General features: G+C 36.5%; 1 protein-coding gene across 4 annotated transcripts in view; it reads right to left on the bottom strand.

Annotated features, from left to right (window-relative positions):
• Positions 1–1,897: 1,897 nt before the first annotated feature.
• LOC105050320 (AP-1 complex subunit gamma-2) overlaps positions 1,898–18,315 on the bottom strand; it is a 32,579-nt gene continuing 16,161 nt past the window's right edge. The window contains exons 9-20 of one of the 4 annotated variants that reach the window (XR_833018.4): positions 17,169–17,223; positions 14,703–14,825; positions 14,521–14,616; positions 10,646–10,773; positions 9,344–9,448; positions 8,960–9,231; positions 7,965–8,078; positions 7,809–7,874; positions 7,534–7,709; positions 4,372–4,476; positions 2,867–2,952; positions 1,898–2,323 (exon numbers count right to left, since the gene is read on the bottom strand). Coding sequence is in view for 3 of the 4 variants with exons in the window: in XM_010930286.2 (XP_010928588.1) it covers positions 2,228–2,323; positions 4,372–4,476; positions 7,534–7,709; positions 7,809–7,874; positions 7,965–8,078; positions 8,960–9,231; positions 9,344–9,448; positions 10,646–10,773; positions 14,521–14,616; positions 14,703–14,825; positions 17,169–17,223 (1,336 nt within the window). In the remaining variant the exon portion in view is untranslated. Of the gene's footprint in view, positions 2,324–2,866; positions 2,953–4,371; positions 4,477–4,550; positions 5,287–7,533; positions 7,710–7,808; positions 7,875–7,964; positions 8,079–8,959; positions 9,232–9,343; positions 9,449–10,645; positions 10,774–14,520; positions 14,617–14,702; positions 14,826–17,168; positions 17,224–18,315 lie in introns of those variants that run through there. The other 3 variants (XM_010930286.2, XM_029266158.2, XM_073261715.1) reach the window with 3 other exon arrangements.

Raw genomic sequence — 18,315 nt, 5'->3', positions numbered from 1 at the left:
TTGGCATCTGATCCAACGACCCTTGGAATTGCCTCGCTGTCAAAGAAACGAGACATTCTAAAACCAACTTATATGGGGAACCAGCTCCAAAATGATCCAATTGGAAACAGGTTGGGGCCAGTTTGAAACACGGCTTTAGAGCCTTGCATTGAATCAGGTCTGAACAAATTTATCTACTCCAGCGAGTGGGTCGGCCGTTCAGATGTGGTTTTAATATAAAAAGCAAGACCCGTTCAATTTTATAGTCTTACATGCAACCTCGTTTTGTCGACCATGTTGAGAAAAGTGTTTTTCTATCAAAAAAAAAAAAAAGGTTGGGAAGAGTGTAGAGATTCTCATAATCTAAGCAGGTTGGAAATGTCAGGATCCAGTGGGATCCTTCTGTGAGATTGGCCTTGGTCAACTTTGGTGCGCAATTTGTATACTTTCTGCGTCATAGGTTAATCACTGGGTCAGAGAATTTCTTTTAGGTTGCTTTCTGTGGATCCTTCCAAGCAACTGGAATGAGCAAAAGCTAATCTGATTTTGTTGCTTCTTTCTTAATTCCAGAAGTCTCCAGGTACCTTCACCCTGAAGCGGGATATTCCGACTAGGAAAAAATAATCTAGATGGATAGCGGCTGAATAGTAGAAACGAAAATACATTGGCGTGCAGATTGTTACAAATTTTTATGGATAACATCAATCCTCACATCCAATGATTGGAGTCGTCATTGGACAAGTACCCATGAGCATTACTGCTAGAATTGTCCGGTGATTCTTCCAGTACCCGATATGTAAAAAATTCATTCTAAGGTATGTTATATATATATATATGGGGCAAATTTGGGAACGTGGGTTCTAATTTGATTAGATCAAAATTGGACAATAATATCGAGAATCCAAGTCATTGAATATGATTTACTATCTCAAAACTATTTGTACATGAAAAATCATATGATTTGAAAATCCTAAACTACGCATCAAATAATCAAAAAAATATATTTAATTCAATTTTATTTAGATTTTTTAATTTTAACTATTTGATACAGAAGTCTCCAAATCATATGACTTTTTATGTGTAAGTAGTTTTGAAATAGTAGATCATATTCAATGATTTAAATTATTAATGTAGGATCTCTATTATAGAGTTTTAAACTGATCAGATCTAAATCCAAATTTGATCGATCTGATTTTAATCTGCCGCTATAGATATATAAAACCAGCGTTCTTTCCTTCTTCTCTCTTTTTCACACTAAAGAATTAGTTTATGCCCTAAATAGGTTTGTCATTGCTCCTCTCATTGAAAGCATGATTTGTTTAATTATCTATATATTCTAACTGATGAATCTAGTAAACAAGTCCTTAAGATTTGACCAATCGATTGAGATGATTAACGGATACAATGCAACACACTCTTTTCCAAATATTTATCATCAGAGCAAGAATAGGATCTTGTGCCGGTATTCACGTCCTTAATTATCCTCCCGGATAAAATGACGACAGAAACATAAGATGAGTTTCTTCTGTTTGGAAGCCAACAACAGGGCACCCTTCTCTGCTAGGACTTCGTGGAACATGGAACATGTTTTCCGAGAATGCACTTGGATAACCCGGTGATACACAGGCAGGTCGATGTGGGCATACTGAAAAGGAAGGACCGCTCTGGTCATGCAATTAGCAAGCACATGGAGAACTAGCGTACGTGTCACATGATTGAGACTGAACGCGGTGGAAAGAGGACACCATACGCTGCACTACAGATTATTTGATTCATGCCGCCCAAAACAGCAACTGTCAAATGCTCCGGCAAACGTCAATTTCAGGTATATATAGACGAGTAGACACATAATTTCTTTTTTTTCTCTTTTCTTCTTGATGTAGAGTACCACATAATTTCAAGGGAAAAAACACCAGCATTGATGAATGATGAATAACTTTAACAAAGTATAAATCGAACAGTACATCCGTACAACAACTTCTTCCCTGCCCAAGAAAATGAATCAGTTCTGCATCCCCTATAACGGAAATGCATGGTGTACATTAACCGTAAGTGTGCTTCACACCTACCAGAACTTGAGAATGTTGTATAAATGCCAATTTCTATACATTATATGTGAACAATCAAAAAAATGCCTAGACCGTCCAAGGATCCTCTGAAGCAAGAACGGAAAAAAGGGGCAAACCCTCCATGAAATAAAAATTTAAAGAAAAAATTCCACCACACAATTGGGCACCAAACAGCAGGCTCATAAACCACGTGGAAAATTGTTGATCTGTCCTTGTTCCAGCTTATCTTGGTCATTCACTTTGTAAGCCATCCTTATACGCATGGCAAGGGCTTTCTGAAACAGCACAAAATGCACCAATAACTCTCAAGTTACATCATGAAGGCAAAAACTGAACAACGATATATCCAGGTTAACAGATGCATGATAACAGGAATTCTTTGTGAGCCTAATGCTACTTCACTGTTCCGGATAATAATTGTCATAGCATATGAAACAAAGGTAATAAGTTGTAATGAATTTAGAGAAGGTCCAAGGGCTTGGAATGTAAATACAAAGAGTCCACAGTGAAATGTAACCCAGGAGTCCCAAGGTAACAGAAATATCAACCATTCTTTAATTATGTAGCAGTAAAACACTGAAAGTGTTTTTTTTATCAAATCAGCACAAGGTCAAGGAGCGGGATCTCCATTCCTCAATTCCCAGCCAATGGGCTACTCCATGCTTAAACAAAATGCCAAACTAAAGCAGTAGGATGCCTCTACATTGGATGCAGGCATCCAGGATAACCCACAACTTCAGGGAAAGCAATCAGCCAGCAGATTGACTGGTCAAAAAGGACTCTGTCCATGACTGAGGAGTTTGAAGAGTCTGACTTACCTATTATCTCTACTTGTAACTGCTGCTGGAGTGGGTTGTTCTTTCTCCAGATTTTAATCTTTAGTGTTCTAGTCTTGGCTTCCCCTCTACCAAAAACAGAAAAAGCCAGTAGGCTGCTTCTTGAGCACGGCATGGAAGTCAGCTAATACACATAAGAATCCAGCTAGCTATCATGTACCAGTTATCATGCAATGGAAAAAGCTGCATCACGTTTACCCAGATGTTGACAAGGTTAATTTCCCCGGCTTACTTAATAGCCTCCTCATCTGCAATGACTTCAGCAGCCATGCTGTCAATGACACACCTACATTACAGGATACTAAAAATACAGCATGGCTAAAAGGTCCCGAATCATCACTCCCCTCAAATTCCAGTAAATCCACTATCAGAATTAGTTTTGCATGTTTGGGGAGTTCCCACCAAACCAAGAACTCAGCCCTGATACTGCTTGACATATTTAAATAACTATCCATGCACTTGAGATTATACACATGCACATATAGATGCGCCCATGCACACATTAAGAGATGCACCCGACCCACACCTACTTGGACGAATGCACACATCCATGCACACTAGGTATGATTAATGCCTTGGAAACCAATTCAGCTTTGATCAGTATTTAGTACGCTAATGCAGTCACAGCTCTCAAATTCTCATAATTCCTTGGCTGTCATAATCACCATAGAATCAAGTGCCAGGGTGTTGGACTAGATTATACATTGTTCATATCTGTAATCAAAAACAGTATCATTCTTTAATGAATCCACCTTTTAGACCAGATAAACTGGCCTTTGGGCAATTTCCAACAGCCAGACAATGCTTTAATTCATCAAGTCATAACAAAGTGAATATACAGACTTTCATCAACAGTGAATCAAAAATGAATACATAAGCATAGGGTTTCGAACAATCCCACATATTAAGCATGCACTTGATATGGCAAAATCAATTGCAGATAAGTGCAGCACTGCAAGGTCATCCAGTTCTCCAAAATTACCAATAATCTAGTACTGTTGGTAAAGTCAACTTGACTATAACATCATGAATTTCATACATAAAGGAATCATTAATATCAACCGAGGTGCATTTGACTATACTTCACATTAAATGTTCAATTTGAATAAACTTAACAATTCACAAACTTTGGATTTTGTTCCTTTTACAATAGAATGTGGAGAAGGCATCTGTTAGTAATATGGAGAAATAGTGTAGATCATTCAAGTTTTCAAGTTTCTTATTCCTTGAATCTTTCTACATGTCATTTACATTTCTTCTTTCCTATTTTTCTCCAAGTCGAATTGCCAACACCTTCTGATGCCCCTGAACTTGCACTTACTAAGTTTCTATGGCCCTAATGTTGAAGCTCAACATGACCGCTTAAGGATGATGGAGAATATAAATAAACTATAGTTTATATAAGCAAACAAAATGTAGGAACATCCTGGTGGTAATAGTATGAAACCAAACATATGAAAGTTGTACGGAATTCGAAACTTAAGTACCTGCCCATGCTGGCTATTAGTGACAGTTAGCATTTGTGTAATCGTTCCACTGCCATTGGCTGGAAGAGTGCTGCTGCTAGCAGGGTCTAATTGCAACTGGATGAACTGGGGAGTACATGCATTTTAAGTACCATAAGTGAAATGTTTTTAAGTCTCCAACTAAAAATTGTAAACTACAATGGAAAAAAAATTAATAACTTAAATATCTTATCCTATCAGCCAATCCACATCCAATAATCTATTACATATCTCCTGGAAAGCTTAAACAAGAAAGTCACACTGGAATTTAAATTAATATCCATGAAAGATGTGCAATTTATATACATCAATATCACATCCCATCAAAGGCATACACAAAACATGTTGTTATTTGTGTTCTGACAATCAGAGATTCAAATGACCATCCATTTTTGTACAAAAACATACATAAATCTAAAATTTCAGGAACATTGTGCAATTGGTAATTCTGAACGCATTTTATTGCCACAGTTTCAGATGTTTTCGCATCAATAATTTTTATATTCCCCAAAGGGCATTACTTGCTATAAAGTAATCTAATACAATCATCATCATAATCACCCAACCCTTTGCTCATCAAATATGTAGTTGACTAAAGAAGACAACTCAAAATTTAAAGGGCTCTATGGAATGATTGAGCAGCTATTACATAAATCTGACTTTAGCCTTCTAAAACTGGTGCTGAAATCATGGGAAGGCATATATAAAAAAAGGGGAATTGCCAGGAAAACTATGTGGCCTTTTGTCCGGTAAGGAGATCTACATTTCATAGTTTAACCTCATGCAACAAGAAGCAACCATACTGGTCCCATTGTTCATAAAGATCCTCTACTTACACTTGAAGATGAGAGCAACAATAAGGTCGAGGGCATTGAAACAGTTGCACAATAACAGTATCTGCACATGAGAGAGGCAAGAACTAATGACTTAGGAAGCAAGCATGACAAAGCATTCTGAGCCTCAAACAGAAGGCTCCAACTAGGGTTACATGAGATACTGTAAAACAAGTCCACCATAATGAACAAATTGATAATTTCAAGGATTTAAAAAGTTGAAGTTAACCTAGTATTATTTAAGTTTGACCTCGAACTCAAAATGAATAAGAAGATATGCAAGTGCCAAAGGTAATGAATAAAATCTCCTTAAACAGCTTCTTGAGGCATGTAAATCCATTTCATGTAGATGCTTGCGTGCCTAACTACCCAACATGGGTGAGAAACATGAACTGATGCTTCCAATTGAAATGAAAAGAAACCAAAGAAAAGGCAAAGTAGGAGGGAGTGAAGAGGTTATTGGACTCTCTATCCAGATATTCTCTAAGTACCAGAAACTACCCTATAAGCAGATTAACATATCTCTCATATAAGCGCAACTCAAGACTCCAACTAACCCTCCAACAAACCATTCCAATTGCATCTACCCTCCATAGATGGGATGTCTCATAGACACCTTGGTTACACATCCAATAACCCTTCAGTGGTTATTTAATAGTTAAACTGAGATCAAATAAGGGTGCCAATAAAAACATGGAAGGATTAATGAGATTATAATATATAAACATAATAATTATCTAATGCATGGAAAATAAGATAACTCGAAGGCTTGCTAAACCAACAAGTCCATTTGGGGATGTATCACCTATGAGTGGTGTGAACCACAGCCCTCCCCTTGGTCCATGAATCCCACCGACAGATACATGTGGAGCTCACTATAATTGGGAACATGTGTAGTTCATGATTGTAAATGAAGATGCATATACTTATCACAGATCAAAGTCTAGAAGTCATTATTGTGACGACCATACCATTGATCATCCCTCTATCCAAGTTCAGCTATTGGGCAGGAACAGGAGTACAAAGTGATAGTTTCCACTCTAGGTTGATGTGGAAGAAAAATAGAGGCTTTGATTGTATTTATAATAGTCATCTTAATTCAACAAAAGATAAGGAAGAACTGGCTCAAATAATACTCACTCATAATTTATCTCCTAAATCAAGGCAATGGATGATCATAGCCAAAGCTTAAGGGTATGATTTTCAACATTAAGGAAGCCACTTTATATGGTCAAAGTGATAAGACTGCCTCAGCATCTCATAATCCAAATGATTAACCTTGTCTTAGACATTCGATTGATAATCTGCAGAATGGAGAAAGAAACATACACCCTCTGGTTGTGTAATGTTAGTCTTTACTTGTCAATCACTGTCTTCAATCAGTGCTCTTCCTATGAAGCCAATTACTTGCCAAAAAAAAAAAAAAAACAAGACTATTAATCCATCAAAGTAGCATCCATCTAACAAGTACATATGCAGTAAAAAAAATGTCCATGTTCTTTGCATATTGATGACTAATATGATTGGCCATGGAAGGAGAAAGGTAATCTAAGATAACACTTTTCACCACACAAATTGCAAAGTGCTTGAATGACATGTTTGGAATGAAGTACTTATTATGCTTGACACATCAACATTCTTTCAATGTGTGAAATATCTGGCAGACACAAGTTGGGCTATAGCCCAGCAGCTCCTCTCCTCCAAATGGAGGATGTTCTGTGTTTGAATCTTGGAAGGTCATTCCCCAATGTATCTGACACAGTAATTCTCAGTAATTCTTTGGGTGAGTTTTCCCACCTTTTCAAAAAAAAAAAAAAAAGAAAAAAGAAAAGAAAAGAGAAGAAAAGAAAAGAAATGGAGAAGCGTCACCAACATACTTTACATGGCAAGCACAACATTAAGCTGTTCATGAAGAACCCTTATCTGCTTGGCTTATACAAGGAAATTAGCAGGTAGAAAACAGTAACCTGCATGTGCACTAGGTTTCACAGATGTCAGAATGTGCAAACAACAGATAGCTGCACTTATGGAACTTAAATTAATTTGACTTTCTCCCCAGACTAGTACTACTGTAACACAATTTGCACCCTTCTGGCTACCTTCCAAGGAGTATCATGTCTCGTAATGACATGGAAACTCCACAGTACAGTGGACAACTTGTTTTTAAAGAAAAAACCATAATATGCTTAAAATATAAGAAACATATTATCTCATGACAAGATATTTTCAAGAGGAAAGAAACATTAAACACTGCAAAATAAGAAACTAATGATGCTTTAGAAACAAGTCCAGCTAGTACACATTACAATACCTTTGGAACAGCGGCTTGAAAAATGAAGTCTGTGTAAGCACTAGATGACAAATTTGTGAATGTAGCCTGGATCACTGTAGCTTGCAGATTTCCAGGCTGCTTTGTGAAGCTGAATGTAATCTTCAAGGTGCTGCTCTCAAAAGCCGTGATAGATGGATAAACTGGATTCTCCTCTCCTGTTAATAGCAAAAAAAAAAAAAATGTAATTACACTGTTCATTAGTCTGCCATCTTAAGAACGTAAACAACAAAAGATCTCATGTGGAAAAGACGTACTTGATGGTAAGCCATCCAACAAATCCATTACTGGAGCAGGAGCAATTTTAGGCTCTGGTGCATTCCCTACAATAATGACCAGCGCTGATACTTGAGAATCCAGGGAATAAGATGTAGATCAAGGTGACACAATCTCCTCAATAGAAAATTGGTTACCTTGCTTGGAGGAAATAGCATTAGGCACTAGTACATCGGTTGGTGCGGAAGGTGATCCAATTGATAGAAGATCCATCAGAATATCTGTACCTGCACCCCCCGATGGAGCTACACCTGGACATACGACACAACAAACCAATTAATATGATTCCATTTTGATAACATTCCAATTATCAAGAATCAAAATTCGAAAGTTAGCAGAGAATGATGAATATGTAAGTTGTGTTATAGGTGAAATGATGACCTGCAGGTCATTATGTGACCTATAGTATATCTAAACCAAGGTAGAAAACAAGCCACTGTCCAGATTCATCATAGGTTACCATGCAAGACCAACAGAGAAGAAAAATTTTTTATGGAGAATTTTTGGAGCCATGACTATAAGGATCCATTTGATGATGATGGACCTTCACTCTGAAGACCTTTCTATTGTATCTCCCCATAGAATAAATCTTTATGGAAGAAAAGTTACTTCCATGCCTATATAACAACATAGAAAGCAAGGATCATTCATCTCCTTCATCCTTAACAATCATCACCCAGTCCATAAGATATTCTTGTTTCAAAACGATTTTGATAATAATTCACAATGAAAGCTTCTTTATCACTTCCAATAACAAACATTGAGGGCAAAAAGAAGGTTGGCCGTTAAACTTTAAAGGGTGTACCCTGTCCTAGAAGTTCATTGCATGGTGCACTTTGAGTAGGATGGCTTGGGCCATTGGCAGTTATGCTTGACTGAGAGCATTGAACCCTGGTCCAACCCAAGTTCAGCTTCTCAAGTCATTGATTGAGCTATTTAGTATCCAAAACTATCAATCCAGAATTGAGGGAAAATTTTGGCTGAGATATTGGTTATTATGCATCACAATGCACGACAGGTATGGTAAAAGAACAATTGAACAAATGCACAATCAGAGGAAAATCAAATGACCAAATGCATCAATCAAATCAGCTGGCAGGAAAAAGGTTATCAAAAAGGAAAAACATGAAACCTGGACTTATCGAATCACCACCCAACAAGTCATGCAGAAAATCAGTAGTGGATGAAGTAGAAACTGGTGCATCATCTGAACTTAAATCAAGTAGATCCATCAGGGGAGCTGCTGGTGGTTTGGTTACACCATTCGGAAGCTTCAGTGAGGATGGTCCGGAGGAGGTTGTTTGGCTAGATTTATCTGCTGAAAGGGTTGCTTGTGAGGAGCCTGCTCTCTTTCCAATATAAGCTGACTCATCCAGAACAGGCATCCTTTCAACCAAAGAAGACCTACATATGCACCATGACAATCAAATCAAATATAATAAACCCAAGAACAACAACTTTCAAAAAAAATCATTGTTTTTCTAAATTGATAGCAACTAATGAATCAGTTACCCACTTAATGTTCGGATGTCTTTGGATGATAGAATTGAATTCAAGTGATCTTTGCTGTAACTCCAGTTCAACATTTCCTTTATGCTGCATAACAATCTCTCTTATTCTCCTGATCAGATAATAAAAATAATGACAACAATGAGATAATGATGATATTATGTATCACAGCATACAAAAGTAGAAAATATCATAATTCAAGTGAAAAACAAATGTTGAATAGAGAAGACAAATCATAACTATAACAATCCGGTCTTTCACCAACTATTTAGAGTTGGCATAGAGACTTATGGATTATTTCCAAGAAAACAGTGTAAGCAAATTACTTTTCAGTAAAACATTAGGACGTGTTAAGATTGAAAACTATTTGGATAAGTCAATAAAAAGGAGATTCGAACGCTGCATACATCTTGTACATAGTTGGTCTCGAGGCTGGATGAAGGAGAATGGTTGTGTTAGATTGACAACCAGCATAAAAACAAGAAAAGATAAAACATAAGACGTGCATAAGATGAGGATAGCCAAAATGAGAATGTTGAGATGGATGTATGGTGATGCAAGAAAAGATAGAATAAGAAATAAAGTAATTCGTAGAAAGATAGAGGTAGCACCAATTGAAGACATTGAGAGAAGGCCAACTTAGATGGTTTGGACATGTATAATGTCAGCCAAAAATTGCACCAATACACAGGACTGACTAGATACAGGTAGAAGGAAAGAGGGATAGAGATAGACTGAAAATCACAGGGGATGAAATAATAAGGACTTGATATCACCATATTTTTCAGAAAATGTGGCCCTAAACAGAACAGAATGGAGGAAAAAGATTCATATAGATCCCACTTAGCTTGGGATTAAGTCTCAGATGAGTTAAGTTCAATCAAAAAGAGATTTGCAAGCCTAGCATAAAATAGATCTTACATCTAGAACTCATCACATATTGAGCATATACATATGCATATTCAAATACATACATACAAATTAGTAGGTTAAAATAAAGAGAGAGAAAAAGACAAGAACAACTAGATTGAAGCTTTCACGACTAAAAACGTCGATCAAAGACAATGCATATTTGGATGGGAACAGTACATGTAGCTTTCCTAACTCTGAATGGGTCCTGTTAAACTTATGAACAGTAACAAACATGTAGTTTGCAGAATTAATGCATCCTCTTAAACTTGTCAGATACGGTGAAGTGGTGCTAATTAAAGACAATCAACTACTCAAAGATGGAAGTCAAACTTGTGAAAGTGTAGCTAATAAGAAGCACCAAAGCAGTTTTATGTAATTAAATGAGTTAAGAGCATACTCTGAAGTAGGAGGAAAACGTGAGGAGAGCTTCAAAAGAGCAACCAAGGACATTGCTCGAGTTGTGATATCTGAAGAATGATGTTGTAAAGCAACCTCTACAACATCCACAGCATCAGACTCTGTCACCTGCACCAGAGATTTCTGCTTGTCATGCAAGTATCAGCACTTAACAGAGCAAATTTATATCTCAAAAAGAGATAATAACATTCAACTGTTTTTTTTTTTTTTTTTGGGGTAAACGTTCAACTGCTTTCACGATTGCAAGATGTCCTAAGTAGAATGTTTAGAAAAGCAAGAGATCTCAAGCATCAAAAAATTGAAAGATGATGTCAGGAAAATTTTTGATTAATAGGCTTGAAAATATGGACGCAGAGATGGGGAAAGAGAAGAAAATGAGATCGTGTCCAAGAATAGTGTATTTCATTTTAAAGTACAATAGCATAAAATCTAGAGAGATAAAGTATCAAAGGGAGGTCATTAGAACTCGAGAATTTAACTAATATAAAATCATGTGAAATGGCAGATTCCAGAGTCTTGCTAAATGACTTGTTGGAGAAACTACAGGTAAGTGACACTAATTTTTCTAGAAAAAAAAGTGGTGGAAAGATATTGTCCAAGGGACAATCAAAAAAGAGGGTATAGCATCAATGATTTTGAAAGAAGATTAAAAGAAAATAAAATCATAGCAAGGATGCAAAAAAGTATGTCAAATCGTATGTTCAGCTTTTGATGATCTGTACATGGATTAGCATAGGAGATAGTTAAGCAATAACAATCAAAATATTAGCTAAAATACAGGAGAGAGATATAAATAAAATCAAATGCATGATGATGATCCATACATGTGTGTGCGTGTATGTGTGTGTAAACTTAAATGATTCAAAGTATCTATATACATAAACACTCATATATACATACATATACATGTATATTGGTCTACTCTCCTTCATCGAGGCCTCAATTTGACCAATCCAAAATCAATGATCACCACTGATTATAATCTACCTTACAAAAACTACTTCGAAATTAAAAATCATGTCTTTTGAGGTCATTGGCCTATGCATCAAGTGGTCCAAAAGTACCGTTTTAACTTTTAATTGCTTGACATGATATGTAGCATAATTTATGATTGGAAAGTATCCAAGTCAATTGTAACTTGATGTATACATGTTTTATGAGGTGTAGATCATGGTCAACGGTGTGGATTTTTAATTAGATGCCATATGATATATTCAATAACACTATTAGAATCACTGATTGTGTTATTTGATGCATAGGTTGGAGGCTTCCAAAGCACAAGCTTCTTGATTTCTTGATAGATTTTATGATGTGGATCCTAATCAATGGTGTGGCTTCCCAATTTAACATGTCCATCATCAAGCATAACTGAAAAAAGCCAACAAAAAACGATCTATTCTCCCGCAACCGTCGCCCCCGCCCCCCCCCCCCCCCAAAACAAAAAAAAGAAAAGAAAATTGGACCAGGTAAGAATAGGATCTAAACCCACATTATATTTCAATAGGAATACCAGAGGAATCAGCCCGACATATATCTAGAAGATCAGGACAAAATTAATCAGACCAGTATTTTTTTCTATATTGACGAGTCATAAACCACTTTCTGCAGCATCAGAGTACAATTTCTCCTTGACGAAGTTCATCATTCTCCAAATTGAGATAATTTGACTCATCTGGTGATATTAAAGTATGGAATTTATGGAAAAATGGGTCATTACGATCCCTAGTGTATGAATTAAGCAAATCCTTAAGGTTTAAGGAAATACATATGAGCAATATCAGATTGTTGTCACTCATGACATTATGTACTCTAATCTAGGGTATTAGACTAATACCAGTTGATACAATGATCTCAAAACCGATAAACCTTGTAAAATATGATACTGATGAGTCCATGATATGATGCATGTGGTACATGATGCCATGCAAGTAGATAACAGTAACTTAAAGGGGCATACTGACTAAATGAGATGCTATGATTCTTGAAAATTTTAAGGAGCTAACTATCGTAGGCAAGGTCCGCAGAACTGATACCAGGACCCACGCCAGCTGGCCGGCATACAAGTTGGGACCAAAATGGTGCAAACCAACACAGAAGCGAAGAAAAGAACTGGAGAGGAGAAAAAGAAAGGGGATGGGGAGGGAGGGGGAGGCAGAAGGGGGGAGGACGGCTGGAGGAGACACCAGCAGTGACCATAGGTGGACCGCAGGCACACTCGAAAGGCCGTCAAGGCCTCCGCTTGCTTTGCCAAATCGCGGTCGAGAGAGAGGGGGGAGGGAAAAAAGAGGAGATAGAAGAAGCCGGCAAAGAGGCCGCCAAAGGGCCTCCAACTGGCCACCGGACAGCGAAATCCAAGCCTGCAGCTTTGCATGTGTGAAACAAGAACGATCGCTCCTTTTTTTACGGAGGCTTTTTAAAAAAACTCGACCACAGTGAAGCCGACAATGGGTTTGCCAACTTCACTCACCATCATTTAAAAAAAAAAATATGATCAACAGGGACGATCACCCCTCTTCCATGGCCACGGCTCCGCCTATATCTTTTTCGCCATCCGGTGGCCATAGCAGCCACTCGGTGCCCTCTCCGCCGGCTGCACCTCTTTCCAATACCCTTACTCTCGCTCTCTCTATCTCTATCTCTCTCGATTAAATACCCTATCAGGCAATATGGAGCCAAGGAGGCCCCACAACCCTCCGACGACGGCGGCCCTCTTCCCTCCCTCTCTCTCTTCCTCTATTTTTCTCTTTCTCGTCCGGTGTTCCAATTCGAAAGGTCAAACCATTCTGATCTACAGCCAATATGGCTCGGAATGCCTCGAACTGCCCAATTCGGAATGGTTCGATGACTTCTTAGGTGGAGATAGTTAAACAGTTGGGTGTGAAACGAATGCATGGAGAAATCTATATTTTACATACTTTAAGACTACTACAACAACAGCAACAACAACAACATTGATGCAATATGATGTAAAAAAATTCAATTGGCTGAGTGAGTGAGGAAAAGAAGGAAAAATTTCACATCAATTAGTTGATATCAAAACTGAAAATCAAGTACACTCAAGAAATGAAAACAGGTCTATACATAAGTGAAGCTCAATAAAATTGTTCACAAGGCTTGCTTTATCAATGTGAACGGAAGTGCTACCTGATATTAGTTATCTAGGGATAGAGGGGAAAAACTATGTGCAAAATGCTAATTAAAGGGTAGTTCTTTGTTTTTGGTAGGAACGCCCTTGGTTCTTATCATCATTTGGCAGAGTGAGTTGATTTGGTAAAATATTAGAACTCAAAAATCAATTCTGCATCTGTGCTCTTCCATGAGAAGATCAATAACTGAAGTACTTCTTCCCGCTTTTGTAATTTTATAGTATCAGAACATAAAACAGGACATGAACTATGTTTTCCAATAATCAACTGGCATAGGTACATATCATCACCATTCTAATGACATCAAATTATACACATGGCACATATATTAAGTTAGGCTGCAAATGGCAATGTTAGAAAAAATATGTCAGAACTAACAAAAGTTTAGTTTATAACTTTCAAAACAAATAATAACTAGACAGTCTAGACTTTCAAAAGGCGACCTGGATTAACAGTGTATACCTTAAAAATCAAAAAATATTTATACAAAAATTAAAATTAATAAACTTTCCCTTCGAAGCTTGACAGATTTAACGTGTCATGCTAATGTAGCCTAAATGGTGGTTTTGAATCACAAAGCATTATTATGAACCCTATTTTTAACAGCATTGAGTTTCTTTGGTAGAAAGAATATTATGTTCAATTAATATAACTATATAAGAAAAGCAATTATACGAAATAAATCTAATATCACGAAGAATGCTCTCACTGTCATTGGTTCCTCCATTTCGAGCACTCCAACATTATTGACCAGCATCTCACCATATTCACCAATACACCATACTGTTACTCGCACTAAACTCTCCTGCACAATGAAGTTAGACAACCAGTAAGCAAGGTAAACCCAACATAGCAAGTACCCTCCACCTCAGTACTGAAAGCAATTTTTACCTGTTCATTTGAAGTTCGGAATGCCTTGTATAATGACCTTACTGCGTAACCTTGCAGATCAGGTGCATTGCTTATCATGACTATTAAGGCATGCCACACGTCATCTTTTACATGGTTCCCTGCCTATAAGTATCATTAAAAATACTGTAATGAGACATATTATCTTTGATAAAAAAGGAAAAGAGAAGAAAGTTAGCATCTTCTCTAGAATTAGATTGAACTAGTCACAAAATGAGATCTTAAGATTGTCGGAGATTTATCAACTAAATCACCAGTTGCAGCAGCAAATACTTGAATAATTACATTCAAGATTAAATAATGCCCAGATGGCCAACAATGAAATACAAATCCCTGCAGCAAGGGTACACTTAGTTGCATGAGAGATGAGCTAAGAAACATGACTCATAAGGGCATCTCAAGGATCGTACATCTACAAGGAATATTAACCATTGAGAACAGGATCTACTTCCAGAGATCTATGTTATGCAGCCAAGGTTGGAACCGTGTTCAAAATCAATAACCACATACAAGTCAGAAAATACATTTTTTTTAATAAAAAAAGTAAATTAAAATGTAACAAAAACAAGAGGGAAAGAAAGTAGGTAAACTCCACAAACGATGACATGCAATAAATGTGTTTAATTTCAGAAACATGTCCACAATACATAATTATATCCATCTATTAACCATTATTTTAACAAGCCAGTTTTTGTCATCTGAAAATGGATAATTGTGTGTCATCTAATGGTTTGATTTTTAGACAATTGACAATGTATGCTTTAAATAGTGAACCTACGTAAGTGGTGAGATCCACTAAGGATAAACGAGTGCAATCCCAGTACAAACATAAGTTGAGAGAAAAAATATTGTAAATTATATATATATATATATATATAGCACCCCCTACATTATATATTACTGATGTTCAATAGCATAACAATTCAAATTAGCAACAAAGACATTGCTTGATAATTCAAAGCAAAAAAGAGTTAACAGGGTGTTAATTTTTTATTGTGATTACTCTTTTTGTCAATCAGGTTTCTACATATTTGAAAATCTATACAACTGCATATAGCAATATCTTGCAAGGATGAAAGTATGAGATCATGAAACTCCAAAATCTAAAGCAAGCTATTGCATGTAAGCACTGACAAAGTTTTCATAAGAAAGACCCTCATTGTTAAGAATATAATTTCAGTGGCCAAGAACTGAATTGCTCCAGCATGCAGAAAATGAGAATGGGCTAACATTTGTTCTCTTTCTGAGACTTTATTAGTATGACCAGCTCATCTAAGGATTTGTGAAAGAAATGATCTGTTCTGATATAGCAGATGCCCTACATGATGAGTTCTTAAGCTCTTTTAAGGAATAGATGTTAGGCTAAGTAAATTTTCTGACTCAGTCTTCTCAGGGTCAAAGTCATATATGCCAAACCGAACTACAGCTTGTGTATTGGTTTGATTTTCTAAGCAGAATATTTAAAGATAATTGAATGAAGATTAGTCTAGCGTGTCATTGCCAACAGGAATTTACCTATAAAGCTTTGTTTGAGGCCAAACCCAAGCTTGTAGAACACAACATACTTAATTATACCTGTCATCCTTTAATAATCATCTCAACATGCCAAGGATGAAAACAAGAATTTAAAAGCTATTAGCAAGGGTGAAAGTAGACTGGATAATATCTATCCAGATCCATTTTCGTATCCGAATCTATTCAGATATGGATAAGAATTTCTGCATCCAGCTAACATCCACATCCATATCCATCCAAAAAAAAAAAGGATATGGATATAGATAGACAACTATCCGATCCGTATCCTAATATTTGATTCTATTTGTAATCCTATTTAATTTTATATAGCATTTATGAATTTTTAGGAGAAATAAATAACCACATTAACATGTTATTAACTTGATTTACTATCCACTAAGTAATATTTTTAATTTTGTGATCATAAAGTTTAATTATCCGACTTATATCCGTGTTTATATCCATACTTTTGATATCCGATTTGTATCCATATCCATTTAAAACAAATATAGATATAAATTTTTGCATCCTACTATCATTCATATCTGTATATGTATTCATCAAACAAAATAAATATGGATACGTATCTACTAGTATTCAATCCATATCTGATCCAATTTCAGCCCTAGCCATTAGCACAGGGTATGCCAACTAATGAATGGCACGGCATGTTACCTGCCATGCCCAACCTAAAATAATGACTTTTGTTTGGCTTGGTATCGATCACAGGAATGGGTCAATAAAGGTCTGCACACCTGCTATCAAGATAAGTGTACTTCTTTTGGAATAATGCAGTAGGAAGAACCATGAAACTATCCGTCATTGGCAATGCAATTTTTATGCCACAAATAAGAAAAATGAATCAATAATTGATATCCCAATATCTTGCATCTGTAAAATATGAAACACCCTCCAACTACTCTTGTAACCTACCAGAGATAAAACCTTGCACATCTGATCAATATACCATAGCTTCTCCTGAGAAAACCTACAGGGAAGAAAAAAAAGAGAGAGCACAAGTATTATTAATTCTTGCTAACCAGTTACTCCATATGTTAAAAAATACACACTGTAAGAAGATAAGATGTGCAGAAACCTTCACATTGATCCCCATCAAAACTTTGATCTAAGTCCATGTTTCAGATCAAAACAAAAAGAAAAGAAAAGGTCTAGACTTGTATATTCCGCACTCATAGTTGAAATTCAATGAAATGGAACAAATTGCTGGTTACTTTGGTGAAGGGTCAGCTAATATGCAAATAATAGAAAATTTAAAAAAGAATAGAAGGGTAGAAGAACAAACCAATTGAATTTTCATAATCACTTAGTATGCTGTTATACAGTGCTATCCTCCATTTAAACCCTGCAAGGCTCAAAACTGAACCCGAAAGGCAGCATCCACCCATAGTTCAATGAATAAACATGATTAAAAGAATAGAAAAGTTTGGAAGGTTCCAACTGAGAAGGGGAGGGATGGCTGGATGGCCCGTGAGCTAGCTGGCTACTTATTTCTTCCTTTTCTTTCATTTTCTTTTCTTCCCATTTTTCCCCACTTCCAATTTTTTCCAATCCCGCCTTTTTTTCCTGCACTACTTCACTTTGTTGGAGGCTTCTTAAGTGGTCAGTGAGGTTGGGGATATCCACATGCTTTCCATTCTCCTTTAGTTGAGGAAGTCACCTTAACATTTAAATGACATATGGGCACTAAGTTGGACAGGCTAAAAGAACTAAACCTTCCAATGGATAATATATCTTATCCTTGAAAAAAAAAATACAAAAAAAGAGATGATCAAAAACAACAAGTTGCTACATGGGACATTTATGTGACTCTTGCACACCCCAAAACAAGTATTAGCAAAATCGACTTTCAATTTTTTTTTCTACTCAGTTTTCTCTTACGTCTAGTCAAAGTTGTGGATTTAGCCAGTTGATGTAAGAAGCTAGTCACTTATCCTCAATAATAGTAACAGAACGTTCTTGCCTTTTGCTTGCTAATTATGGAACTAAAGAAACATGTAAATTCAACAAGAAATGTGATAAAGGCCCAAGACATTGGAGTTACAAACCCAAACCCAATTTG

Source organism: Elaeis guineensis, chromosome 8 (genome assembly GCF_000442705.2).
Source record: "Elaeis guineensis isolate ETL-2024a chromosome 8, EG11, whole genome shotgun sequence".
NCBI classification, from domain to species: Eukaryota; Viridiplantae; Streptophyta; class Magnoliopsida; order Arecales; family Arecaceae; genus Elaeis; species Elaeis guineensis.
Note: the sequence above shows the minus strand (reverse complement) of the source record. Positions and strands in the feature narration are given on the sequence as shown.